Source organism: Rhamphochromis longiceps, linkage group LG1 (genome assembly GCF_057381845.1).
Source record: "Rhamphochromis longiceps isolate RC_006_pf linkage group LG1, R_longiceps_female_GT1.1, whole genome shotgun sequence".
In the NCBI taxonomy this organism is placed as follows: Eukaryota; Metazoa; Chordata; class Actinopteri; order Cichliformes; family Cichlidae; genus Rhamphochromis; species Rhamphochromis longiceps.
The window spans coordinates 16,554,235-16,576,718 of record NC_140557.1 but is presented as its reverse complement, the minus strand read 5'-3'; the positions used below and the strand labels follow the sequence as shown (position 1 = coordinate 16,576,718).

At 38.8% G+C, this 22,484-nt stretch overlaps 1 protein-coding gene across 2 annotated transcripts in view; it reads right to left on the bottom strand.

Annotated features, from left to right (window-relative positions):
• The window catches only part of LOC146678517 (CUB and sushi domain-containing protein 1-like), a 479,448-nt gene that overhangs the window by 196,377 nt on the left and 260,587 nt on the right, over positions 1 to 22,484 (bottom strand). For both annotated transcript variants that reach the window (XM_085400429.1, XM_085400436.1), the window contains exons 4-7: positions 20,294 to 20,488; positions 19,209 to 19,416; positions 6,891 to 7,003; positions 4,781 to 4,858 (exon numbers count right to left, since the gene is read on the bottom strand). In XM_085400429.1, the coding sequence (XP_085256555.1) occupies positions 4,781 to 4,858; positions 6,891 to 7,003; positions 19,209 to 19,416; positions 20,294 to 20,488 (594 nt within the window). The remainder of the gene's footprint in view (positions 1 to 4,780; positions 4,859 to 6,890; positions 7,004 to 19,208; positions 19,417 to 20,293; positions 20,489 to 22,484) is intronic.

Sequence of the window (22,484 nt, the reverse complement as noted above, 5' to 3'; positions counted from 1 at the left end):
CAATAATGTGTACAAACCGGTGGTCTTTGAGTTTGAACGTTACTGACAACACTTTTAAAAACTTTAAAGTTTCGCAAAGTCTTAAAAATAAGCATGAAAGGGACGCAGGGAAGTTGAATACTTTTTTACAGACTTACAGAGCAATCCAAAGAAACAAATAAACACATTTGAAGTGAGAATGCAAAGCAACGAAGCATAGATGTTTAGTTATTAACAAGTAAAAGACAAGAATACAAAAGAAACAGGGCCATAAAGAGAAAAGCAGGAGCAGTGAGAGTGTTAGAGCGTATGCTGGTGTGTGTGTGTGTGTGTGCGATCAGCTGATGTGTTTCAGCTAAGAGCTTTTGAGGTGCACTTCAGATGCCTGCAGGATGACGGGAGAAATGTGTGAAGTGTCTATTGTTGATATACTCTCTTGCGCTGCCCTCTTCTTGTTGCCTCTTATCCAATCTGCCCTCTTTTTCTCCTCCACCTTCTCATGTTCACAGGTCAATCAACCCAAGAGCTAAAGTCTACAGCCCTCCGGCCCCACGCTATTACGTTGAGTTCATCAAATTTTCGCATATAAGACGTACAGTATGAGAGTGAACAAACCCATAATTACATAATATTTTTGAAAGCGTGCCTGTGACGTTTCCTCCAAACTATTTAGCTGTGGTGTTATGCTATCTGACAAAGTTACATATTAAGTGGTTGTGTTTCTTTCTTTCGAGTAGTCTGTGGCCCAGCACCATATTGCCCGACAAGCCTAAAGAAAACACTGATTATAAATTACGCTTCCACAATGATCATTCATTACAGTTGTACGTCATTGTCTTGGGAGTAACGCTCCTTAATCACAATCTTTCAGCCTCTCTATAATTATGACACATCCTCAGCAGTAAGCTAATGTTACTGCTGAGAGAGGGCGACTCCGCCATGGGTTGGTCTCAGCGAAATTATTTCGGGTTGCTTTACATACCACTCTGAGTTTGTAGCTGTGTATTTTAATGATCTCATCCTTTAGATTGTGTAAGATTTTTATCAATAGCATGTATGAAAATTATTCATAAACCGACCGTCTGTGAACCTATTTAAATCTGTACTTGTGTGTGTATTAGAATGTGCTTTAATATAAGCTTGAGGCTGTTACAGACAGTCTTTTAGATTATGATTCATAAGCACTCCACTCTCTAGACAGGTAAAACTCATTACCATCAGTCTGGTTCTTTGTAATGATTACATATTGCATAAAGACTGCAGATTCTTCACCACAGAGCTATAATATTACCACTGGGAGTCATTTAGTCTACAGAAGTGTTGTTCAAAGACTAGTTGAGGACCAAACGTGGACCTTGGATTTCCTTTTTTAAAATATTTTAATGGCCCTGGTTGCCAACCTGATGGTCTACACTGGGATAACCTTGCTCAGCCAATGTGAACCCACATCTACTCAGCTTTGGTCCCCATGACAAGCATGTGAGCACGTTTTCAATGAACATGGGCCCAAGGTGAGGTAAATTTCTAATTTATTTCCAGAGCTGCAGAGGCTAAAGGGCTCCCTGGACTACACAGTTATAAGTAATTATCATCACTATGCTTTGGCTCCACATAATGATTATGGATAACGAAGCTAATGTGCTTAAGTGCAATAACAATTTTACAAGTGGGATAGTTACTTTTGAATCTTTCAGCATATATAAACCACTGGTGATTACAGTTATTTTACAACATACAGAGAATTTCTCTCCTGCAAAACCAATTTAAAAGGTCAACTTATTTTTTTCTCCAGCAGAGTTTTACTGAGTCTATTTCTTGGGGTAATACATACAAAACATAACACTATATGTCACCATGCATTATAAAAGATTTACATTTGGAAAGAAATTTACCTCATAACAAGATATTATGTTTGCCAGCTTCTTGTAACAAGTACCAACCATTACTTTCTGACTTCAGATATTCTTTATATGGAAACAACTTTGGTTATGGTCATGTGTGAGTCTGGACTGTGTGTGTGTACTTTAGTAAATCTAAGTAAAGGTATGTTCTTTACCCAGCGTCATATCATTGAAGACTATAATAAACTGACGTGCCCCAGGAACTCCTTATATAATCATGCACACACTCAAATACGCAGAGTGCAGACCAGTTTAAATATTAATTGCAGCAACACATGGAGAAGCACAAAAGCACATGAGAATTTCCCTTCACACGTGCACATACGTTCACACAAAAAGCGCCACACTAATGTTAATTGCGGCAGTGCATGCTTGGCTGAGCGTGTAAATCGGCAGAATTATTGATGAGGATTCTATTATGAAGTTAAACGCTAAGGGATGGATGAGGTATGAGGCTGGGCTTCTGTGATAATTAAAAGCCCGTGTCACAGAATCGGAATGCTGTTTACGGGGCATCTCCAAGCTGCCAAGACATATGTCTGCCATCAGAGACTGTAGAGATATTTGTCTTATTTACGGCTAAATTTATTGTTTTGCTTCCTTGTGGTCAATATAGTGTTTAACTTTATTTGGTTTCCCATTAGCTGCCACTGAGGTGAAAACTATTTCTCCTTAGGTCCACATAAAAGCAGAAGACTTCCACAGATTATCCCCTTGCTTTCCTAAATAACAAGTGATCTATTCTAATCACTGCATGTCTAATAGTTAGCAGAGACAGTTCTTTTGGGTTTGAGATATCACAAAGCTGAATCGGAGTAAATACTTAATGGTTAAACGCAGCCTCTAGAGAGAAATCTTTTAAACTCTACAACAATTACACATTACTTGCCAGCATTCGAACAAATCATTGGCGTATTAGTAATAAATCATCTTGAAAGTTCCACTGACAAAGCTTTGGGCTTATTTTTTTTTTGTCAGAGAACTGGCTGCTTTTATATTTCAAAGAAAAAAACACACCAGTTGTGTTTCATCTCAAAAGGAGACATTTTTTTCTGGCAGGATGCTGCAAACTGGTGCACTGAACAACAAAAATTAAGGTTATTTAAAACTGCACAAATCTACAGTCACTGCTTTGGACTTTTAAGAACAGTATTACTTTGCAGTTCCACCATACGTTCTTAAATATTCTTCCAAGCTATGCCTGGTTGTCCTTTAAACTATTTTAAATGAAACCAGGATTTTATTATTCATGTTTAAAACAGAAAAACTCTGAGGTTGGATAAATACAGTACCTCATGGGCAACAGCAAAAACAGTGATTTTTTTTTTTTACTTAAAATAAACATTTTTATCCAGTAAGTCATTCTGGGCTCTGATCTTATTGGGTTTTTTATGTTTTTCTTGGCTTATCTAGCTGCTAGCCTTGCCTTATGGATATATTTATATTCAAGTAGAAAGTCTGGCTTTCATTGTAGCTTTCACCAAAATAAATCCCACTCAGATGATATACAGTGTACTATATGCAAATAATGTGCAGACTATTTGGACTGCAATATGGGAAAATAGTCAAGTGGGGAGCTTAGCAAAAGAAAAAGGGGGCAGAACAGAAATTAAAGAAGCACTTCAGAATTTTTGGTCTTTGCCCTCCTGCTCTGTGAGACGCTTCACTTTCTTTACTGACTTAGAATCTAACAGACAGGCTGTTTCTAGTCTGTGCAATAATGATTTCAGTATCTCTTTCTGGATTCTTGGCTGCACCTCCAGGGGCCATGAATAAGACACAGTGGGAACACTTCCAGTGTTGGCCGAGCAACACCAACGCTTTATTGTGCCCACTTTTGGAAATTTATGTAGTTTAAAAAAGTTAAATGGGTAAAGAGTGCCACTGGAAGCAAGAGTGGCAGTCAGCAGGAAGTAAATCACTGTGCTACACTGAAGTTTGCTCTTCCTGACACCTTACTAAAAACGTATAAATAATCAGAAAGCACACACAAAATACTGGTGCGATACTGGTGTGGGAATCTAACACAAGGATATGGGTGCTAAGCAACAAAACATATTTGGTTATAATCTTTCACATCAAGTAAAGACTCATGAAAAGTACAAATGATGAAAAAATAGTTTTTGTAGCAGCAGTTTTTTCCTTACTTTTACAATACCACAGACTTAATTGTTCTCTGTTGTGTAACTGTCTCTTATTTTTGCATATATTCCCCTTGTTTTGTATATATTTCTCCTGTTTGTTATTTCCTGCTGTTTACACTTTATATATGTCATTCTGGCACAGTTTGGTCGCAGCTTTGTTGTACATGTACAATGACAATAAAGAGCTATTCTATTCTGATCTATTCTATTCGCTGGCTCTCTGGAGGGTCTGATCTCTAGTTTAGGAACTAGCAGACTAAACCTGTCAGACTTAGACAATGCTACTTTTGCATTAATGTATCACTAATAAATATGTAATAGATGGGAACTAATGGAAACTATAATACTATATAGTCAAATTAAATCAATCCACTGTTTTTTATTTAGATATATTTAAAACTTGTGTTTTTATTTATTTGTTTATTTTTGCTTCTAATATTCTGATACTAGTACTCAAAAAAGTACTAAGAAAGGATTAAGTAACCTGCTACAAGAAACAGAAAGAAAAGGAGAGCATGATACCAATTCCTGTCTCCTAGTAAGTCGACCTCATTGAAAAATAGATGAAATCACTTCTCCTGCCACATCAAAGATGGATGCATCCCCTGTGTCCTTGCATATATACAACATTTCTGTGTGTGTGTGTGTGTGTGTTTAAATATGTTTGACCAAATGTGTAATGCAATGCCATCTAAACAACGTGGTCACAGCATCTGCATCAGCACACAAAACCACGGCAGATTGTAGGGTACTTACAGACAGCGTTTTTGTGACTGGAGTCTTTGCTGGGCATCATTTTTACCCCTCTAGACTTCAGCTCGATTGCTTTCTTCACTGTGGGAAGGAAATTAGCAGTTATTCATTTAATTATACATCACATTTTTTAAAGATTTAATTGTTTGTCTTTTTTGCATAACACTAATTATTTTAGGGGGTTGCCATTTGGTGCACCTATGCGTGCAATCCAAGAAATGCTTCTCACCCCCTTGCACTTACAAATCCACAACAAATTTATAATTAGAACAGGAAACAGCAAAAGAAACTGAAGGAAACAGAAAAGTGAGGACAAAGGGGAAAAGGGGGCAGCAAAAGAGATGAGCAGCATTAAAATTTATTCAATCTATTTTATCCTAAGTGGCAGCACTGCCGAGAATAACAGGAAAATCTGTGCTACAACTAAACTGCATTCCACTGAGAAACAGAGATGGCATAAAAAGCACATCTCTCTCCCGATCCCTCTCGCTCACGCAGACACACACAGGCACAGGAAATAGTAGACGCACCAATGACTTGAGAAAAGAAAAATAGCTGAGGAAGACAGAGACAGCGACAAAACAGATGAAGACAAGTCAGGAAGCAAGATATGCAGGAAGACAGACCAGTCTTGGATCACTGTGCTTTGTGTTGGGAGCAGCCAATTAAATCTGATCCATCATATGGAAACTGAAATTCACCTTAATATAGGGCTGCTCGATTATGGCAAAAATGATAATCACGATTATTTTCACTGAAATTGAGATCACGATTATTTGACGATATTTATTTAACCCTTTAAGACCTACTATAGAACCAAGTCCACCAGAGCTTATATTATTTTTTTACATGCTGTAGTGCCATTTGTGGGAGCATTTCAAGTTGCTATACATCAATACAACTGTTATAGCCCATATTTTAATAATATGTATGCATTAAGTCCATAGTAATTACATAAATTGCAAAAAAGTGCAATAAACTACAAAAAAAAATTGAAAATCGCTTTTGTTTTGTTTACATATATTTCTACTTGGAGAAATTTAAGAGGTTTATCCCTCAAAACTTTAAATACAATAAAGTTGCAAAAAATAGTTTACAACAACAGGAAATTTATTTTGAGTGTCTTCATAGTTTTATTTTGGAGATACAGCAATTTTTATATACTGCAGGAAAAACAAAAAACAATCCTATGATGCAAATTTGCAAAGAAAACAGCATGTGCATCATTTCACTGTGGGAAGTGTTACGAACAGCTGATAGGAACGGCAAAGCGTGTTTCTGGAATATTATGTTTTTGTTCCTGCAAGCGCTTTTTATGCAATTTTTGCAAAGCTATATGTGGAACGAAACCGTGACCGAGGACAAGCTGATGGCATCAGATGTAAGTACAACTCCTCCGGTTTCATATGCAAAACAAATTATTGCGCTAGCTTACACGGTTCAGGTTCTACAGGGATTTAAAAATAGTTACGCAAAACGGAGCATGCAGCTCTGACCGGCTTTAAAGGGTTAACAATGACTTTAAAAAAATAATATAAAATAGTGTGCAACACCACTGAAGTTTTTTTTTTTTAACTCTCTTTTCAACCAACGGCAGTCACTCTCCAAATAACTTCTGCTTAGCTTTCCGAGCTTCCCTCGGGTCCTCTTAATCAGCGGTCTCCAACCTTTTTTGCGCCACGGACCGGTTTATGCCCGACAATATTTTCACGGACCGGCCTTTAAGGTGTCGCGGATAAATGAGGGAGGGGCTAATAATCGGCTCAGTCATTTTTAATGATCGTTGAAAGCCCAGATCGTAATCGTGATTAAAATTCGATTAATTGAGCAGCCCTACCTTAATATACTCATTAAGCGACATAACTGATCAGTCAGGCAGGAAAATCCCATCTAGTCCAATGAGTTGATTTAAAGCACTTTTTATAATAATAATAATAATAATAACAACAACAACTAATGTAACTAATGTGTGGGATCGTTTGTAAATGTGTTCGAAACAGCATAATTTTCAAACACACAGTGATGCATACACACACTACATACAAGTAATTATAAGTATAACACAGTGGTAAAAACTACAGAGACATAAAAGGTATGTCTGAAAGAGTAATACCTTGATACTGAGCACTGAATCCTTTTCTTCTGTGATTGCTGTCGGAGGTGAAATGTATCCGAACCCAGTTCTTATTTGAAATCACTGGCGAAGGCAGAGTTGTACCAGTCAGCCTGGAAGTAAGCAAACAAGAACTTTATTAAGAACAAAACATAAACTGAACATGATTGATGCAGACAAATACCAAACCTAAGACGTAAGGATATTCTAATATTCATAGCGCTGTGCTCCTTACTGTGTCGTACGACGCTGTCGACAGTACAGCACAACATCACAAGGCAATCATTTGAAACACAGAGTCCATCTACAGTGAATTTTGCTTTATTTTGTCGATGTGAAATATATTTCTACTTTTCTCTAGTGGCAAGTATAGCAACATGCTGAATATTAGATAGAGGTTTACACCCTCCTTCAGAGATAAATTATGTTTATCACAACAGTCTGTTATAGCAAGAGCAAGAAAAAAAATGCACAATGTAGTTGTTGGAAGAAAGTGCTGATCTCTAATTACAAATTACCAGCATGATCAGCTACTGTGAAAAATGTAGCAAAATGCCTATTGACAAACAACTGTAAATATGTAAGATATGCAAGGCAGAGCACAGAGGTGCAGAAAAACTATTGGATCTATGTTTCATGTGAAAATATGAAAATGTGCCAGTGTAGAGAGAGGTTTCTAGTGAGTTCAAGGTATAATTTTTGAGTCCCTTTGATTTGTCCTCCATGGTACAAAGGCTGGCTATAATTTAAAGAGGTTTTTGCAAAAAGGCAATTTGTTCCACTGGTTTGGAAATGCAGATGTGGGAAGTGAATGATATTATCCATTCCCATTATGATCAACCCTCACCAAAAGCATAATGTGTGCACTTGTACTGGTCACAGTCCTACTTCAGTGTCTAAGTGGTTTCCATTGAGGGAAGTCCTTGCTGAAAAAAAAAAATACATTTGCAAAAAAAAACAAAAAAGCTGTAAAATTTGTTATAAAAATTCATCAGCAAAAAAAATAAGAAAAAGCAACTTTGTTAACTGAAAAACAAGACTTATCTATTTTGTAAAGTTGACTGAATTAGGATATAATGCTTAGTGACTTTGAAAAAAAAGTCCTGATTTCATAAGAGCTGGGCTAGAAACTATCTGAGTTTCACACACAATCACAATAAACACCAAACCCTACAGGGGAAAGTTAAGTAAAAGAGGGGGCTGTTGATAGTAAAGCAGAAGAAAAAAGAAATAACTTCACACATTTTTTAACCATCCCTACTAAGAGGATAAGTCAGTACCCTATGGTAAGTCTTACATCAGATTTAGCTTCTGTTACTTTTCTTTACCAACGGCAACCAACACGGCGTTAAAAAGAATAAAACAAAAAGTACGGAAAAAACGATGCACACAGAGAAGCGAGGAAATGATGTAGGAGATGCTGCCTGGAAGCTCATGTTCTATCAACCTCTCTAGAGCAACAAGCACCACACTTACTGCCCTTTAATAATGCCGCAGTTACACTGAGTAGACTAGAGAGAGCAAGTTACAAATACTCATGAAGAAAACGAGGGAATAAACTATAAAAAATTAAAAAGAAAAATGTAATTAGAGAGCTTCTTAGAGAACCTCATTGATTTGATTCTTTGATTAGATTTGATACTGTCAATAAAGCTGGGTTATCAACTAAAAAATCTGAGGGAAAAAAAGAAGAAAATCTGTAAGAGGATAAAAAAAAACCCTGCCAATGTATCTACCCCGAGGCGATATAACACTATAGTACACACAGTGAAAAGCTCCAGTACTGTAGTGTGATGTGTCATCTCTCAGAGAGTCAACTAGCAGTCTTTATCAGTGAGAGCATTTAAATATAAATGTCTTGTCGTGTGGCACATTAACACAAAAAATATAGTGCATGATATGAAAACTAGACTAAAAAGGATGGGGCTCCCTACAAACATCAACAAAGGATATATAGGCTTGTTATTGCAGTATTTATTTTGTGTTTCAAAACTTCAGCGAACCTTTACAATGATTTCAAGAGAATGTGCAATTTTATCTCAGCCTAGCCTGGCAGAAGATGTTCTCAGACAACCTGTCTGATGTAAAAAAAAAGAAAAAAGAAAAAAGGAAAGGTCTATATGATGAAACAGCTTATAGTTACATAAGGATACAGTGCTAGACTGTGCTGTTTTCTCTTTGACTAAAGTCAGATTCGATCAAAAACTTACCACAGAGGAACATTTTTTATACAAAGTTCACTAAAGAGAAAGTAAGCAATGCTCCATTATGGCTGTACTTATATATATTACTAATACATTACATATGAGTACATTATATCACTCTATTAATGTATAATATCAATCTCTCTCTATATATATATGTGCTTTCCTAACTATCTTAAACAGAGGAAAGAAACATGAAGCAACATTTACATTTTATCCAGTTTTTATAGCTAAGTGCTAGAGTGCTATATTAAGTTATGTTATTTTGTTACTAATGCACCGCTGCATAAGAAGCAAAGGTGGAAAGTAACAAAGCACAACTAAAATACTCAACACTCAAATAAATATATACTTAAAGTAAAGTAATACATACTCAAGTAAAGTACAGATACCTGCATTTTCAGGTGATTGCACTTTACCGTGAGTTACTGTTGCCGCCCTGTAAACTCGAAGCATTCTGGCCATTCTCCTCTGACCTCTGGCATCAACAAGCATTTTCACCGGGAGAATTGCCACTCACCGGATATTTTCTCCTTTTCAGACTATTATCTGTTACCCCTAGAAACGGTTGTGTGGGAAAATCCCAGCAGATCAGCAGTTTCTGAAATGCTCACGCCAGCCCGACTGGAACCAAGAACCATACAATGTTTGAAGTCATTCAAATGACCTTTCTTTCTGATTCTCATGATTGGGTTAGATACACGATATGGACAAATGCACCAGACCAGCTACACACTACAGGAGTTGCTTGGCCTGTGAAAACCATTGCTTCCAGTGCACAGTTTTCTTTGCAGATGTTAATACCAGAGGAAGTGTGGAACTCTGGAAAGCAGTTACTGAATCAGCTGCACTGAGATGACTTTCCTGTCCCCATGCCCATATGTGGTCTGCCACAAGTGAGCTCTTTAGAAGGACCAATGATTTCATGGCTAGGTGCTTTATATTATACCCCTATGGCAATAGACCTGAGAAGACCTGAATTCAAAGATTAAGAGGTGTGGTCCAATGCGTTAGTACATTAATAACCAGCTGAAGTGCATTTATGTGTGTGTCGACATTTTAGAAAAGTAAGTATTCTGAATAAGCCTTGAAGACCTAAAAGTTGTAATTAAAAGGTTCTCATGCACTCCAGATATTATAGGGCTTAAACGATTACAATCTTGTTTATATACAGAGTTTAATTTAATACAGGGTAGTAAATTCTTATATGTCTCGAAAATAAAGAGAGGTGGGGGAAATGTTAAGAAGAGAAAGAAAAAAATGCATGATATGCTGCCTCTCTTCCATTATTCATGCGTACTGGCGTCCTGCCTGACACTGGAGTGAGAGTGAGACAAGGGGTCAGAGAGGAGACAGAACAAGGGATGTGGGAGATGAGAGTGAACTAAAAAGAAAGGTAGAAAAGGAGGAGAAGCAAATGAAAAGAGAGATTCCCTTAATCTTTCAAAAACAAGCATGCTTGACAAAAAAGGAAACAGGAGAAGAAGAGAGGAGAGACGTGAAGGATAGGTGGAACAGGAGGTTTTTCCACAGAAGAATAAACGCAAGTGAAAGAGAGCTTAAAAGAAAGACACGAGCAAAGAAGAAATAATCGGAAGGAAAAACACTGAAGAGGAGGTGAGAGCGAGAAAGTCACTTAAATGAACAGGAAGAGAAGGATTAGACTAGTTGCTTTGAGAGGTCAAAGTGATAAAGGGAGAGAGAAAGAGTCAAGCCTAAATGAGGTTGGGCAATACTAATACGAGATTGCAAAGAGTGGAGATGAATGAGAAAGAAAGTGATGCTGGAAAGGAAAATGAGAGGAGGGATGGCAAGAGCAAAAATAAATAAAAAATAAAATCACATAAAGAATTAAGCTGTGAGGATAAAACAAAGATGAACATGTCAGGGAAGAGAGAGAGAGGAATGTTTACAAAACTCAAGAAATATGAAAGATGAAAACACTGGAGAGGGGAAAAGAGAAAAGGAGATGTTTGACAGGCCAGGGGGGGGGGGGGGAGAAGGGAACAGAAGACGTGAGGCCAAGTCATGCAGCAGAGAGGAGATGGACAAGTAAACCAAGACCAGCAGAGAGCTATTTGTGGGAATATTCTAGCACTTTTCTATTGTTAGGGCAACTAGCCTTTTTGTGATACGAAGATAAACACAGACGCACAACTTTATACTACTGGGGCACCAATGTTTTGGCACCTACTCTTCTGACTGGCTGCTTGAATTGCTGCAAATACATATTTTTAACCTTACTGCATTGTTGCACTTACTGCAAATCCCTGTGGATGTGTGCATCTGTAAAATGGCAAAAAGCCACAGTAAAAATAAATTATTGTATACAGGTCACAAGTGTAAAGCACATCATCCACAACAGATAGCTGTTTATTCCCACTCCTTAGTGCAAAACCTGGCTACAATGCTACTTTAAATGTCACACTCACCCTTTTTACACTGATACACACAGAGACACACACCGGCAGTCCCACAGACAGTAAACATAATTTAAAATGTAAATGTAATAACAGGACAAGTGATGTGTCACAAAGTGGAGAAAAAGAGAGTAAGAGGAGGACTGGCAGTTGCACGAAGGGGAACGAGGGAGAAGCAGCGGGAAAGGATCAGAAAGCAGGAGATCTAAACGGAGGAGAAATGAGATGTAACAGAGGGACATGAGAGCAGAACAAATAGGAAGAAAGACAACATTTGGAGAAAAAATATCTAGCCTCTTTCTTTGGCAGTCATTGAATGTGTCATGAAAAGGCTCTGAGGATGGACAAGGTTCATCTACAGATGCTGCAGGCTGGTTGTGGTGCTCTTTGAACTTCCAGATAAGTATAGAGGCCAGAGGGTCAGTTCAAATGATCAAGGACTTGCACACTAAAGCATTACTATGATAGACCACCGAGGTCAAGCTGCTACAAAAGAATCTAATGTTGAATGTCATGTGTATGAAGAGCAACTTGGGGACTGTCTCAGTCGCAGAAAAACAAATGAGCATTTTACCGACTTGATTATTATTAAACACTACTTTTTCAAAATCCTCATGCAAATTCTTGAGTTTTCAACACTGAGGAAAATCAGTGTCATTACTGTAGTGACCAAGATAGAACTAAATTTAATAAACTGTTCTTGAAAACATGACACTTGAACTTATTGTAAGCACTTATAAATAAGGACTCATTAAGTTACAGAAAAAGATCGCCAACATTGTTTCTCTTAGCATCGAAAGACAGAGGCAGAGGATGAGAGCTGGGCAAAAGGAGCACAGGGGAAGAGGGAAATGAAAGAATAGCCAGACAGAGAGCTAAGAGTGCAGAGAAAGAAAAAAATAAAGGCAAGCATGAAAAAGAGTGAAAGGTGGAGGCAATGGAATGAGAAGAGGGGTTAAGAGCTGCAGAAGACCTGCAGTAAACCTTCATTAAAATGATCAACAAAGCTCATTTCGTATAATCAGAGAAAGAAAAAATACATTCAGATCTGAAGATAACAGTAGTTACACTGTCACAGATAACAGTCTATATTTCATAAAAAACATTAAGCTGAGTATTTACGTAACCAGTGGCTGGTAAAAGAAGAGTAACAATATGAAACCAAGTATGGAAAACAACAGAAATGTATATGATTTTTAAATACATCGTGAATATTTAAGCATCACCAGGTGCATGGACACCTCATGCCTGGACTACTTATCCAAAGGCCTCTGTAACTCCATATCCAGTTTTCCAGTATTCTTAAACAATACTATAAAGATTCCCTCCAATAGGACTGTAGACGACGGCAAGGCTGGAATATGTGCACAGGGACTTCACAACACTTCTTTGCATCTATTTTTACTTCTATATTGACTAGAGACTAACTTTTACCTGGTGGACATGACATAAAACTTTAAACTGGATCAGCTCATGTTTTACACAGACAGGTGATTTGTGCACTGTGTCCAGCACGCTCTCCCAAAGTTCCTCTGAGATCTCCTCTCACAGATTATCGGAGAAAAAGAAAATGTATGAAGATTTATGACATCCCTTTCACTGTCTTTAAAAGTACATCCACAGATATATCAGCGTGTAATACAGGAAACTGAGGAAATCTACTGCCGACAACACTGCTGATTGGGTAATCTTGCTTTTACAGTATGGTTAGCTCGTATTTTTTTTCTTTCTCTGTGGTCTATATAGTTCAAGTTATGACAACATTAGAATTAAAACGTGCTTCAGTTATAAAATAAAACTTCAACTTAATTCTCCAGTAAAGTGTAGTACCTCCCACAGATGGGCCTGAAGTAATCAATTCTCAATGAACTGAAACCATTTGCTACATGAATCTGTACCTTTTATATGATGTCTTTAGGCAACTATTTTTTTGTTACATTTCTATAATATGTCCTTACACTGCCTAATTTTAGGACCTGACTCCCAGAAATTGCCTTTTCCCCACAAAGGTCATTAAACCATCAAGATCATGAATAGGTTTGCAATTTCAGAGCACTCACATTTTTGGGCTTACGCTTGTAAGAGGCTGAAGTCATTTTTCATGCTCCTGTTTCACCAAACCAGAGGCGTATTAGGTTTGGCGCTTCTGAATTGATCAAAGGGATTTCTAGTCAAAGTAGTATAAACAAAATCACTGACATTTCTCCATCTGTAGTCAAGGATGGATAGCAAAGTCATAGGGTAACAAAGCTGGTAGGTTATTCGAATAATAAACATGATAAATCACTTTCTGCCATTATATGTTTTTATTTTTTTGTACTGTACTATTATTTTTATAGTATCTGAATTTAAATTAAAAAAATTGAGAGGTTTATACAGATTATTATCAGCATGGAGTTCTCTGAATGTTTCACATTTAACCAATATGCATCTGCTACTGATGCCAGTCCATTAAGAGTTACACCTTAGTTACACCTACTGTAGGAGTAGTCTAAGCTTGGAAAGAAAAGCGTCTGGACTTCTTTAAGTTGCTTGAAGACGTTTCACCTGTTATCCGAGAAGCTCCCTCAGTTCTAAGGTCAAATGGTGGAGAGTCCCAGATTTCAGAATCAGAATCAGAATCAGAATCAGAATGGGGTTTATTGCCAAATGTTGAGCAGGTTTACAACATTAGGAAATTGCTGCGGTGCTTCAGTGCAAACATAGTGTCATAAATAGCACTTAAATAGACATGGAAAAAAATAAAAGTAGGGATAAGAATTAAAAGTGCTACGTGGAAAGATATGTGCATGAGATATACATGAGATATATACATGAGAATAAGAATTAAGAGTGCTACGTTGAAAGATATATACATGAGTGCAGGTGGTGATCAGTGCCAAACATGGAATGATGCAGTGAACACAGCGTAGGGTCATGTGTTAGTGGTGGGAACAGTCATATGGTTATTGTTCATGTGTCCAACAGCAGAGGGGAAGAAACTGTTCTTATGGCGAGAGGTTCTGGTGCGAATGGACCGGAGCCTCCTGCCTGAGGGGAGCAGGTCAAACAGACTGTGTCCAGGGTGAGAAGGGTCAGCTGAGATCCGAGCTGCACGCCGCAATGTCCTGGAGGTGTACAGGTCCTGCAAAGATGGAAGTCTGCAGCCAATCACCTTCTCAGCAGAGCGCACAACACGCTGCAGTCTCTGTTTGTCCCTGATAGTGGCTCCAGCGTACCACACGGTGATGGAGGAGGTGAGGATGGACTCGATGATTGCAGTGTAGAACTGCATCATCGTCCGTGTTGGCAGGTTGAATTTCTTCAGCTGCCTCAGGAAGTACATCCTCTGCTGGGCTTTCTTGATGACGGAGGTGATGGTGGGCTCCCACTTCAGGTCCTGGGTGATGGTGGTACCCAGGAAGCGGAATGAGTCCACAGAGGTGATGGGGGTGTCAGTCAGGATGATGGGGGGGAGTGGGGCTGTGTGCTTCCTGAAGTCCACAATAATCTCCACTGTCTTCTGGGCATTCAGCACCAGGTTGTTGTGGCTGCACCAGGACACCAGACGTTCAACCTCCCTCCTGTAGGCAGACTCGTCCCCGTCCGAGATGAGTCCAATAACGGTGGTGTCATCTGCAAACTTGATTAGCTTGACAGACTGGTGGGTGGAGGTGCAGCAGTTGGTGTACAGGGAGAAGAGCAGAGGAGAAAGAACACAGCCCTGAGGTCCGGGAGTCCGAGACATTCTTTCCCAGCCTCACATGCTGCTTCCTGTCCGTCAGGAAGTCAGTGATCCACCGGCAGATGGGATCAGGCACATTCATCTGGGAAAGCTTGTCTCGGAGATGGTCTGGAAGGATGGTGTTGAAGGCAGAGCTGAAGTCCACAAACAGGATCCTGGCGTAGGTTCCTGGGGAGTCCAGATGCTGCAGGATGAAGTGTAGGGCCATGTTGATGGCGTCGTCTACAGACCTGTTGGCTCTATATGCAAACTGCAGGGGGTCCAGGAGGGGGGCCGTGAGGGTCCTGAGATGGGAGAGAACTAGGCGCTCAAAAGACTTCATGACCACAGATGTCAGAGCCACGGGTCTGTAGTCATTTAAGCCCTATGGGAGTGTCCCCCCAAGAGCGACATGGACCCCCTAATGATCCTCTACCTAATCACATGAGCCAAGGTGTGAAAATGGGTGTAGGTCACAACCTAGCCCCAAACCTGGCCCGACCCTATCATGTGATTTCCTGAGGTCAAAAGGCCCAGAATGTGAGTGTGTGTTATGGCGTCTAAGAAGGGATCTCAAAACTGAATTATAGATGGCAGACAGCTGGTGTCGTAAGCCACCGGCTCTGTTCAAAGATGGTCATTCACAGTGGATATTCAATTCAATTTTCAATTCAATTTTATTTATATAGTGCCAAATCACAACAACAGTTGCCTCAAGGTGCTTTATATTGTAAGATAGACCTACAATAATACATTCAGAGAAAAAAAACCAACAATCATATGACCCCTGTGAGCAAGCACTATGGCGACAGTGGGAAGGAAAGACTCTCTTTTAACAGGAAGAAACCTCCAGCAGAACCAGGCTCAGGGAGGGGCGGGGCCATCTGCTGCGACTGGTTGGGCTTCTTTCAGCTCCTTAGACTACGATGACCTGGATGACTGAGAACTTTACAGACATACTGTAAGACTAAATGCTACTTGAAAGAACAGATGCATGCAGATACACACCCCCTCCATCATACACAGGCACAGGCCACACATTCGAATACATAACATCTTAAATTTAGAACACCAACCCCTCCCCACAAACCATTAATATGTAGCTGGCAAAAATTGCATGACTAATAAAGTAGAGGAAGAAAGTTTGGTCAGTTTATTTGTATAACCTACTATCAAATGTTAAAGTCCAAAGCCCTTTCGGAGCTGTGATACCATTAGCACACAGCAATCAACAACACAAATAACTGGATGTTTTTGCTACCTTGTGTCTTCCTGACCCTGTTTCTGTCAATCAATCTTTTTTTTGCCAGTTCGACCTCACTCAACAGGTAGTTTTCAACCCAGTAAAGCACAGTGGACCGAAAACTGGGACCAGCTATTGGATTATCCATCACATAATCTTACAAATTAGACTAAGTTTCAAGTACCATCATAGTTGAGGTGTACAAACAGTTTAACATATTCACTTGTCTGCAGCAATAAAGTTTTGTCTCTGAAACGAATACGAGGTGTGGAATTGCATAATATGACCAATTCTGTGCGTGTGTGTGTGTGTGTGTGTGTGTGTGTGTGTTTTTGTGGGTATGTGTATGTGTGACAGCTAGTCAACCTGACATTCAACTTGCCAGCTAGCAGACAGGAACATGAAACAGGAAATTGCTTTTGGGACAGCCAATCAGAAAATGCTCTCTGTAAACAGGAAGAATCCATCAGAGTAGTCTTGTCAGGTGTCAGTCATTTTAACAATGACCTGTTTTCATGCCTCAGTGAAAATGTCAGTCATCACTTAATCCCACCTCTGGAGAAAAGTACTTAGGATTGTATTAGGTTGTGCATGGCAAAACCCTTTCCATTTTATTTTAGGTCTTTTTTTAAATCATGTGGGTGGTATAACTGAAACATCTCTTGGTTTATTCCCAATTTGGGAACTTTGTTGTACACATCTAGGTTTCTGTGTTTTGCTATATAGCTGAAAACATTTTTTTGAGATGGTGCATATTTTCCCATATGGAAAAGAAATAGTAAAAACTTATATGTGATTACTCATGGCCACTTTCATGAGTAAATCATATAAGGCTTACATGATTTACTCATGAAAGTGGCCACTTTCTCATTACTTTCATATATTGTTTTAGTAAGTATCCAAAACATACAAGTTTCATTATATAATTTTTCAAGGGATCTTATATCTGTTTTCACTCTTATATGCTTTTCATACAAGTTTCACACAAGACAGATACAAACTTTATAAGATTATATATATATATATATATATATATATATATATATATATATATATATATATATATATATATATATATATATATATATATATTTAAAAATATCTTTTCCATATGGGTTCACAGCCTGTTGCGGTGGCTCATTAGACAAATCACCAAGTTACCTCAATCTTTACTGCAGGAGTTTTTCTTTTAAGTAAGTATGACGGAGATGTTAAACCCTAATCAGAGCAGTCAAGACAAAAGTGCTTAGTTCTTGCAGTCTCCATTTTCCATGTAACAAAATGTTGGGTGCACTCTCTACTACTCTTCCTTATCTTGCCCCTGCATTGCAGAGGGTGGGCTGACAGTGGTCCTTGAATGTTATACTGTCAGAGCCAAGCTGTGTGTATGCATGTGTGCACTTGACTGTGTGTAATCTGTCAGAGCCTAGAGAAACAATCAACAGCTCACCCTGTCAGAGAGCCACTTAAGACCTGACAAAAAACACACACGTGTGCACACGCACACACACAAATGGTATCATGAGAATGCCAGGGTTGACACGCGCTGCTCAACTGGTGACGGCACTAAATGCACAATTATTCTCCATTCCTTTTGTTTTCATCCAGTGCTATTGTCTCTGCCTCTTTCACTCCTCTTATTTATCTGTCGACCTATTCATTCAATTACTTTGCAAGCAGTAGCACAATCACAAAGCATTTTCTACACATGGAACACATCAGTTACAGTTAGGAGAACATGAGAAAAAGAAAGAATCCTCTAAAAGCAATCTCTTGCAATTGGTTTTATTATTTGGAAAATATTTTTAATGATTAATATTCTGAAGTTGTATTGTTGTGTCTAAACAACACTATCGAAAGAACTTGCATACAAAAATACCCACTATTGATGCAAATGCTGCTAACAAAGCATTGCAGGATTTTGGTTTTTGGTGTTTATGTAACACCAAAAATGTATCACAGATGTCAAATCCCTTTCAAATCAAAGTAATTGCTCTTTCTGAAGAAGAAAGCAACCTGGGATAATCTACGCTAACAGAGACGAAAATATGTATGTTTTGTTTCAATCATGTCTAAAAATTTAGAGTTTACTAATGTCTAATTAGGCTTTGCTTCCAGGCATGTCTGTTATTACTGACAGAGGCCAAACAACTTCATACTTTCCCCTCTCTTGATTTCCCAGCACTTACAACCTGGAAACAAGTTCCCCATCCCTAACCATTAAGCTTCTCTCACCTTTGCACAAACATATTGAAGCCTCCACTGGATGCGTGTGATATTTCAAACAAACCAACATGACTTCCAACAGTGCTCTAAATTTAAAAAGCAGAGCGTTTTGTGGCACAGCAGAGTGCAAATTTTCAAACTCAACTACACAAAAAAATGGGAGCAAAAACACAACTATTTATCACCTTGCCTATGGGATTTGAATAAATCAGGAAAATCAACAGGACTCCTGTGTGGGTAATCAATCAGCGGTTGTATCTGTCCTCTCATTTATAGAACATCAATGTCCACTTTGTTTACATCTATGCTACACTCTTTCTTTCACTGCTCAAAATAAAAAAAAAAAACACATAAAAGATGACAATACCACTAAAGCTTTAAGTGTCAGTGATGATTGTGTGTGCCTCTGTTTTCATTATATATTTACCGCTCGACACATGGTGCCTCAGTCATGCTGATTTGTACAAAGACCCCTGCGTTATCTGGCTCATCATTGCAATCTGTGTGTGAGATGTGTCTTACCATATGCTTGGTGCTTCTGTCCCGCTGATTTCCAGGAAGTCATATTTGTCCTCTAATAAGAAGTCATTGAAGACGAGAGCTATGGTGTCCCCGGGCTCAGCAAGGATTGACCATGTACAGTCCAGGTTGTTGTCGTACTCTGCTGGGTATCCAGGGCTGGTTATTGAACCCGCGGTGCCTCGTAACGTACCGCCACACGCTCCCTCGGCTGGTTAGAAACAGATGAAACGAATGCTATTTTTATTATTTCATATACTGATTTTGTAACTTAACTTCTTGGCCTTCTTGGGTTGGCTTATCATTTATTTCATGTTTTTTGTGTCAATAAAGTTTTCACACATTAAAAACCACACTTTTTGACACATGCCTCTCTAACATTAGCAGACAAATAAACACAATGCACACACTATGAGCTGAGATAAATACAGTATTGTCATTATCACATCATCACTATGATTTAGATCATCTGTTAATTTTCATTCACAACTACTCATTTAGTAAACCCTCAATAGAGCTATTCAACCATCTACTCACTCTAATGGAAGACATATGAACAGATCTGTTCTTGTCTGTAGACTAATGAACCATTAAAGGGGCTTTACTTAAGGATGTTGGGCACCATCTGGTTGATACAGTAGTTTGTGATGTAATTTGAGGCAGACTTTTCTGTGCATTGGAAGCAATCAATACACAGGGGCTCTCATCTTCTGGCTAATGACCCTTATGTCAAGTTTCTTCAGTTCTCATGATCTTAGCGATGTGATTTTTTTTCTCATCTTTTACTTTCATGGCTATAATTGGTGAACAGTTTTTCATTTCCTTCAATCGGAGCTTAGTTCAGTTCAAATGAAAGAACTGAAAGACTCCAATGGAGACAATGGAAAGTACATACAGTTTACTTTTGAACTTAGCTTTGGGTCATGATTATGTGAAAGGTATCTTGTCAGTTTCATTTAAGTAAAAAGAATGGTTTCCATCTTCTAAACTGTATTTACTGCAAGTCCTTTGAACGGCATTACTAAAAAATTTCTAGAAGCAATATCAATGAATTGAAAATGGAAAGAAAGAAAGAAAAAATGTCTTGCCTCTGCAAAAAGGCGATGGGAAGTCCCATTGTGCTCCACTTCCAGGCGATACGATGCATGTGAGGATACTGTGTCCTTCCAATACAAACCCTGACTCACAGCTGTATCGGATTTTATCCCCCATGTTGTACCGCGAGCCATGAATGACTCCATTTGGAATGAGACCAGGGGTGCCACATGTATGACTCGGCAGCACTGAAACAAAGAGAAGAGCAGACAGAGAAAATCGTTTATTACCTCCAAAATATCCATTAATTTAACTATTTGTTATAGTGAAAAATAACCAACCAAGAAGTTCTTGCAGTATTTTTTAATATTCGAGTGTTAGTGTGAACTACAAACTTTTTGGCTTGTTACCACATAAAACAGCTCAACTATAGATCTATTAGTCAGTCAGGGTTACTGAGCAATTTGTGTTTACTTTGAAGCGGTAAAAATATCCAGTACAAAATAAGCAAAATGCTTTGAGTTCAGCATTTTGCTTTTATTTGTCTTAATCAGTTAATTATTAAATATACTATATTTTACAGTCAACCTAATTACCCACACAAAATGACACATATTGTATGTATGTTTGGTTTTCCCAGGAAACCTAAAAATATGCTAAAGTGACTGCGTGGTATTGAGATGTCTGGCAAGCATTTTGCCTCCAATGTGCATCTGTTGCTGCGCGTTCTTAGATGACACAGCTCTACAGTGGGAGAAGCTACAGGCAGTTCATGGTATAACTAGGCCAAAATCAACTATGACTGTAGCCAACACGCCTTAGCTTCACAGAAGGGGCAGCAACACAGTGGCTGTAGTTCAACCTGGACAAATTCCACTGTATCTAACCCTGGTGTATGCTGTGTGTTATGTGTACTTGTATAACTGGAGCATGTTAACTTGCTGGGTGTGTAATGTCTGTTCGTAATGTGCATCCAAATGGCTTTTATGTGTATCTGTCTATGGGCATGCACTGTGCAGTGTGTTTATGTGTAAGGGGTGTTGAGTAAGTCAATCTGTGTGTTTGTGTACGCTGTTCCAGTTAAATGCTAGCATGGTAATTAGACAAAGCTTCACCATGAGACCCTGTGAACTAGGACACTGAGAAAGGGGAAGGGATGGGGTGAGAGGAAGACAAAGAGAGCAAGAAGAGGAGAAAAAGAGAGAAAGAGAAAGCTACAGACAAGAGAAGAGGGAGTAGGAGAAAGACTAGTGATATAATGAAGGAGAAGGAGTAAATGGGAAGAGAGCGGTGGGGAGGAGGAGGTTGGAAAAGAAGAGGAGACTCCAGTCACACAGCAAAACAGAGAGGTGAACTAATTGCAGTGGGGTCCAAACATGTATAATTTACTATAATTGACTCATTATTTGGATTGTATGAAGTCATGCATCAGAGACAAGTTACTTGCACTCAGCTGACCATTCTGTCCTCTGCACAAACATCCACCCTGCTCTGTTTGAATACGGTGAGGCACAAAACCAAATCCAAAGCCCAAGCTAAATCACTGACTCAAGGACAGGTTGAAGGAGTGAAAGAAGAATGGGGAAAAAAAGCAAAAAAAAGAAAGAATCATGTGTTCAAGCCAAGTCATTAGTCACAGTTATGTGACTGTAGAGTTCTGTGTCTGCCAAGCTGTCATGTTAAAAAAAGAAAGAAAGAAAAATACCTGCCTCATGCTCAAAGGGTTTCCCTCATATAGACAAATCAGAGTGTCCTAAGGCCTAAGTATCCTTGTTAACACACTTGATGTTTTGATATTTTATCATCAAACACCAAGTGTGGTGGTTTAACTATCATGTCATCTCCTAAAATTAAATTTTAGGTGTGATTTGGGAATCACAGAAAACCATTTGCACATTCACACCTATTTAAAATCACCAGTTAACCTAACTCCACTATTTTATGTATTTGGACATGTGGAAGGAAGCCGGAATACCTGATAGAAGCCACGCAGACACTGGCAGAACATGCAATCTATACACAGAAAGACCCCAGCCCGATGGTGGACTCAAACTCAGGACCTTGCTATGAGGTAACAGTGCTAATGTCGTATATATATTTGGTAGATCCTGCACTGTATTGTGACTTGTGTGTGACTTGGGCTTGAAGTTGTGTTGTACGCCACATCCCCACTGAGTTCCTGATGAAGGCTCTTAGGGTCCTGTTGATCTTGTATAGTTTCAGGCATTCCAGGATCCAGGTGTG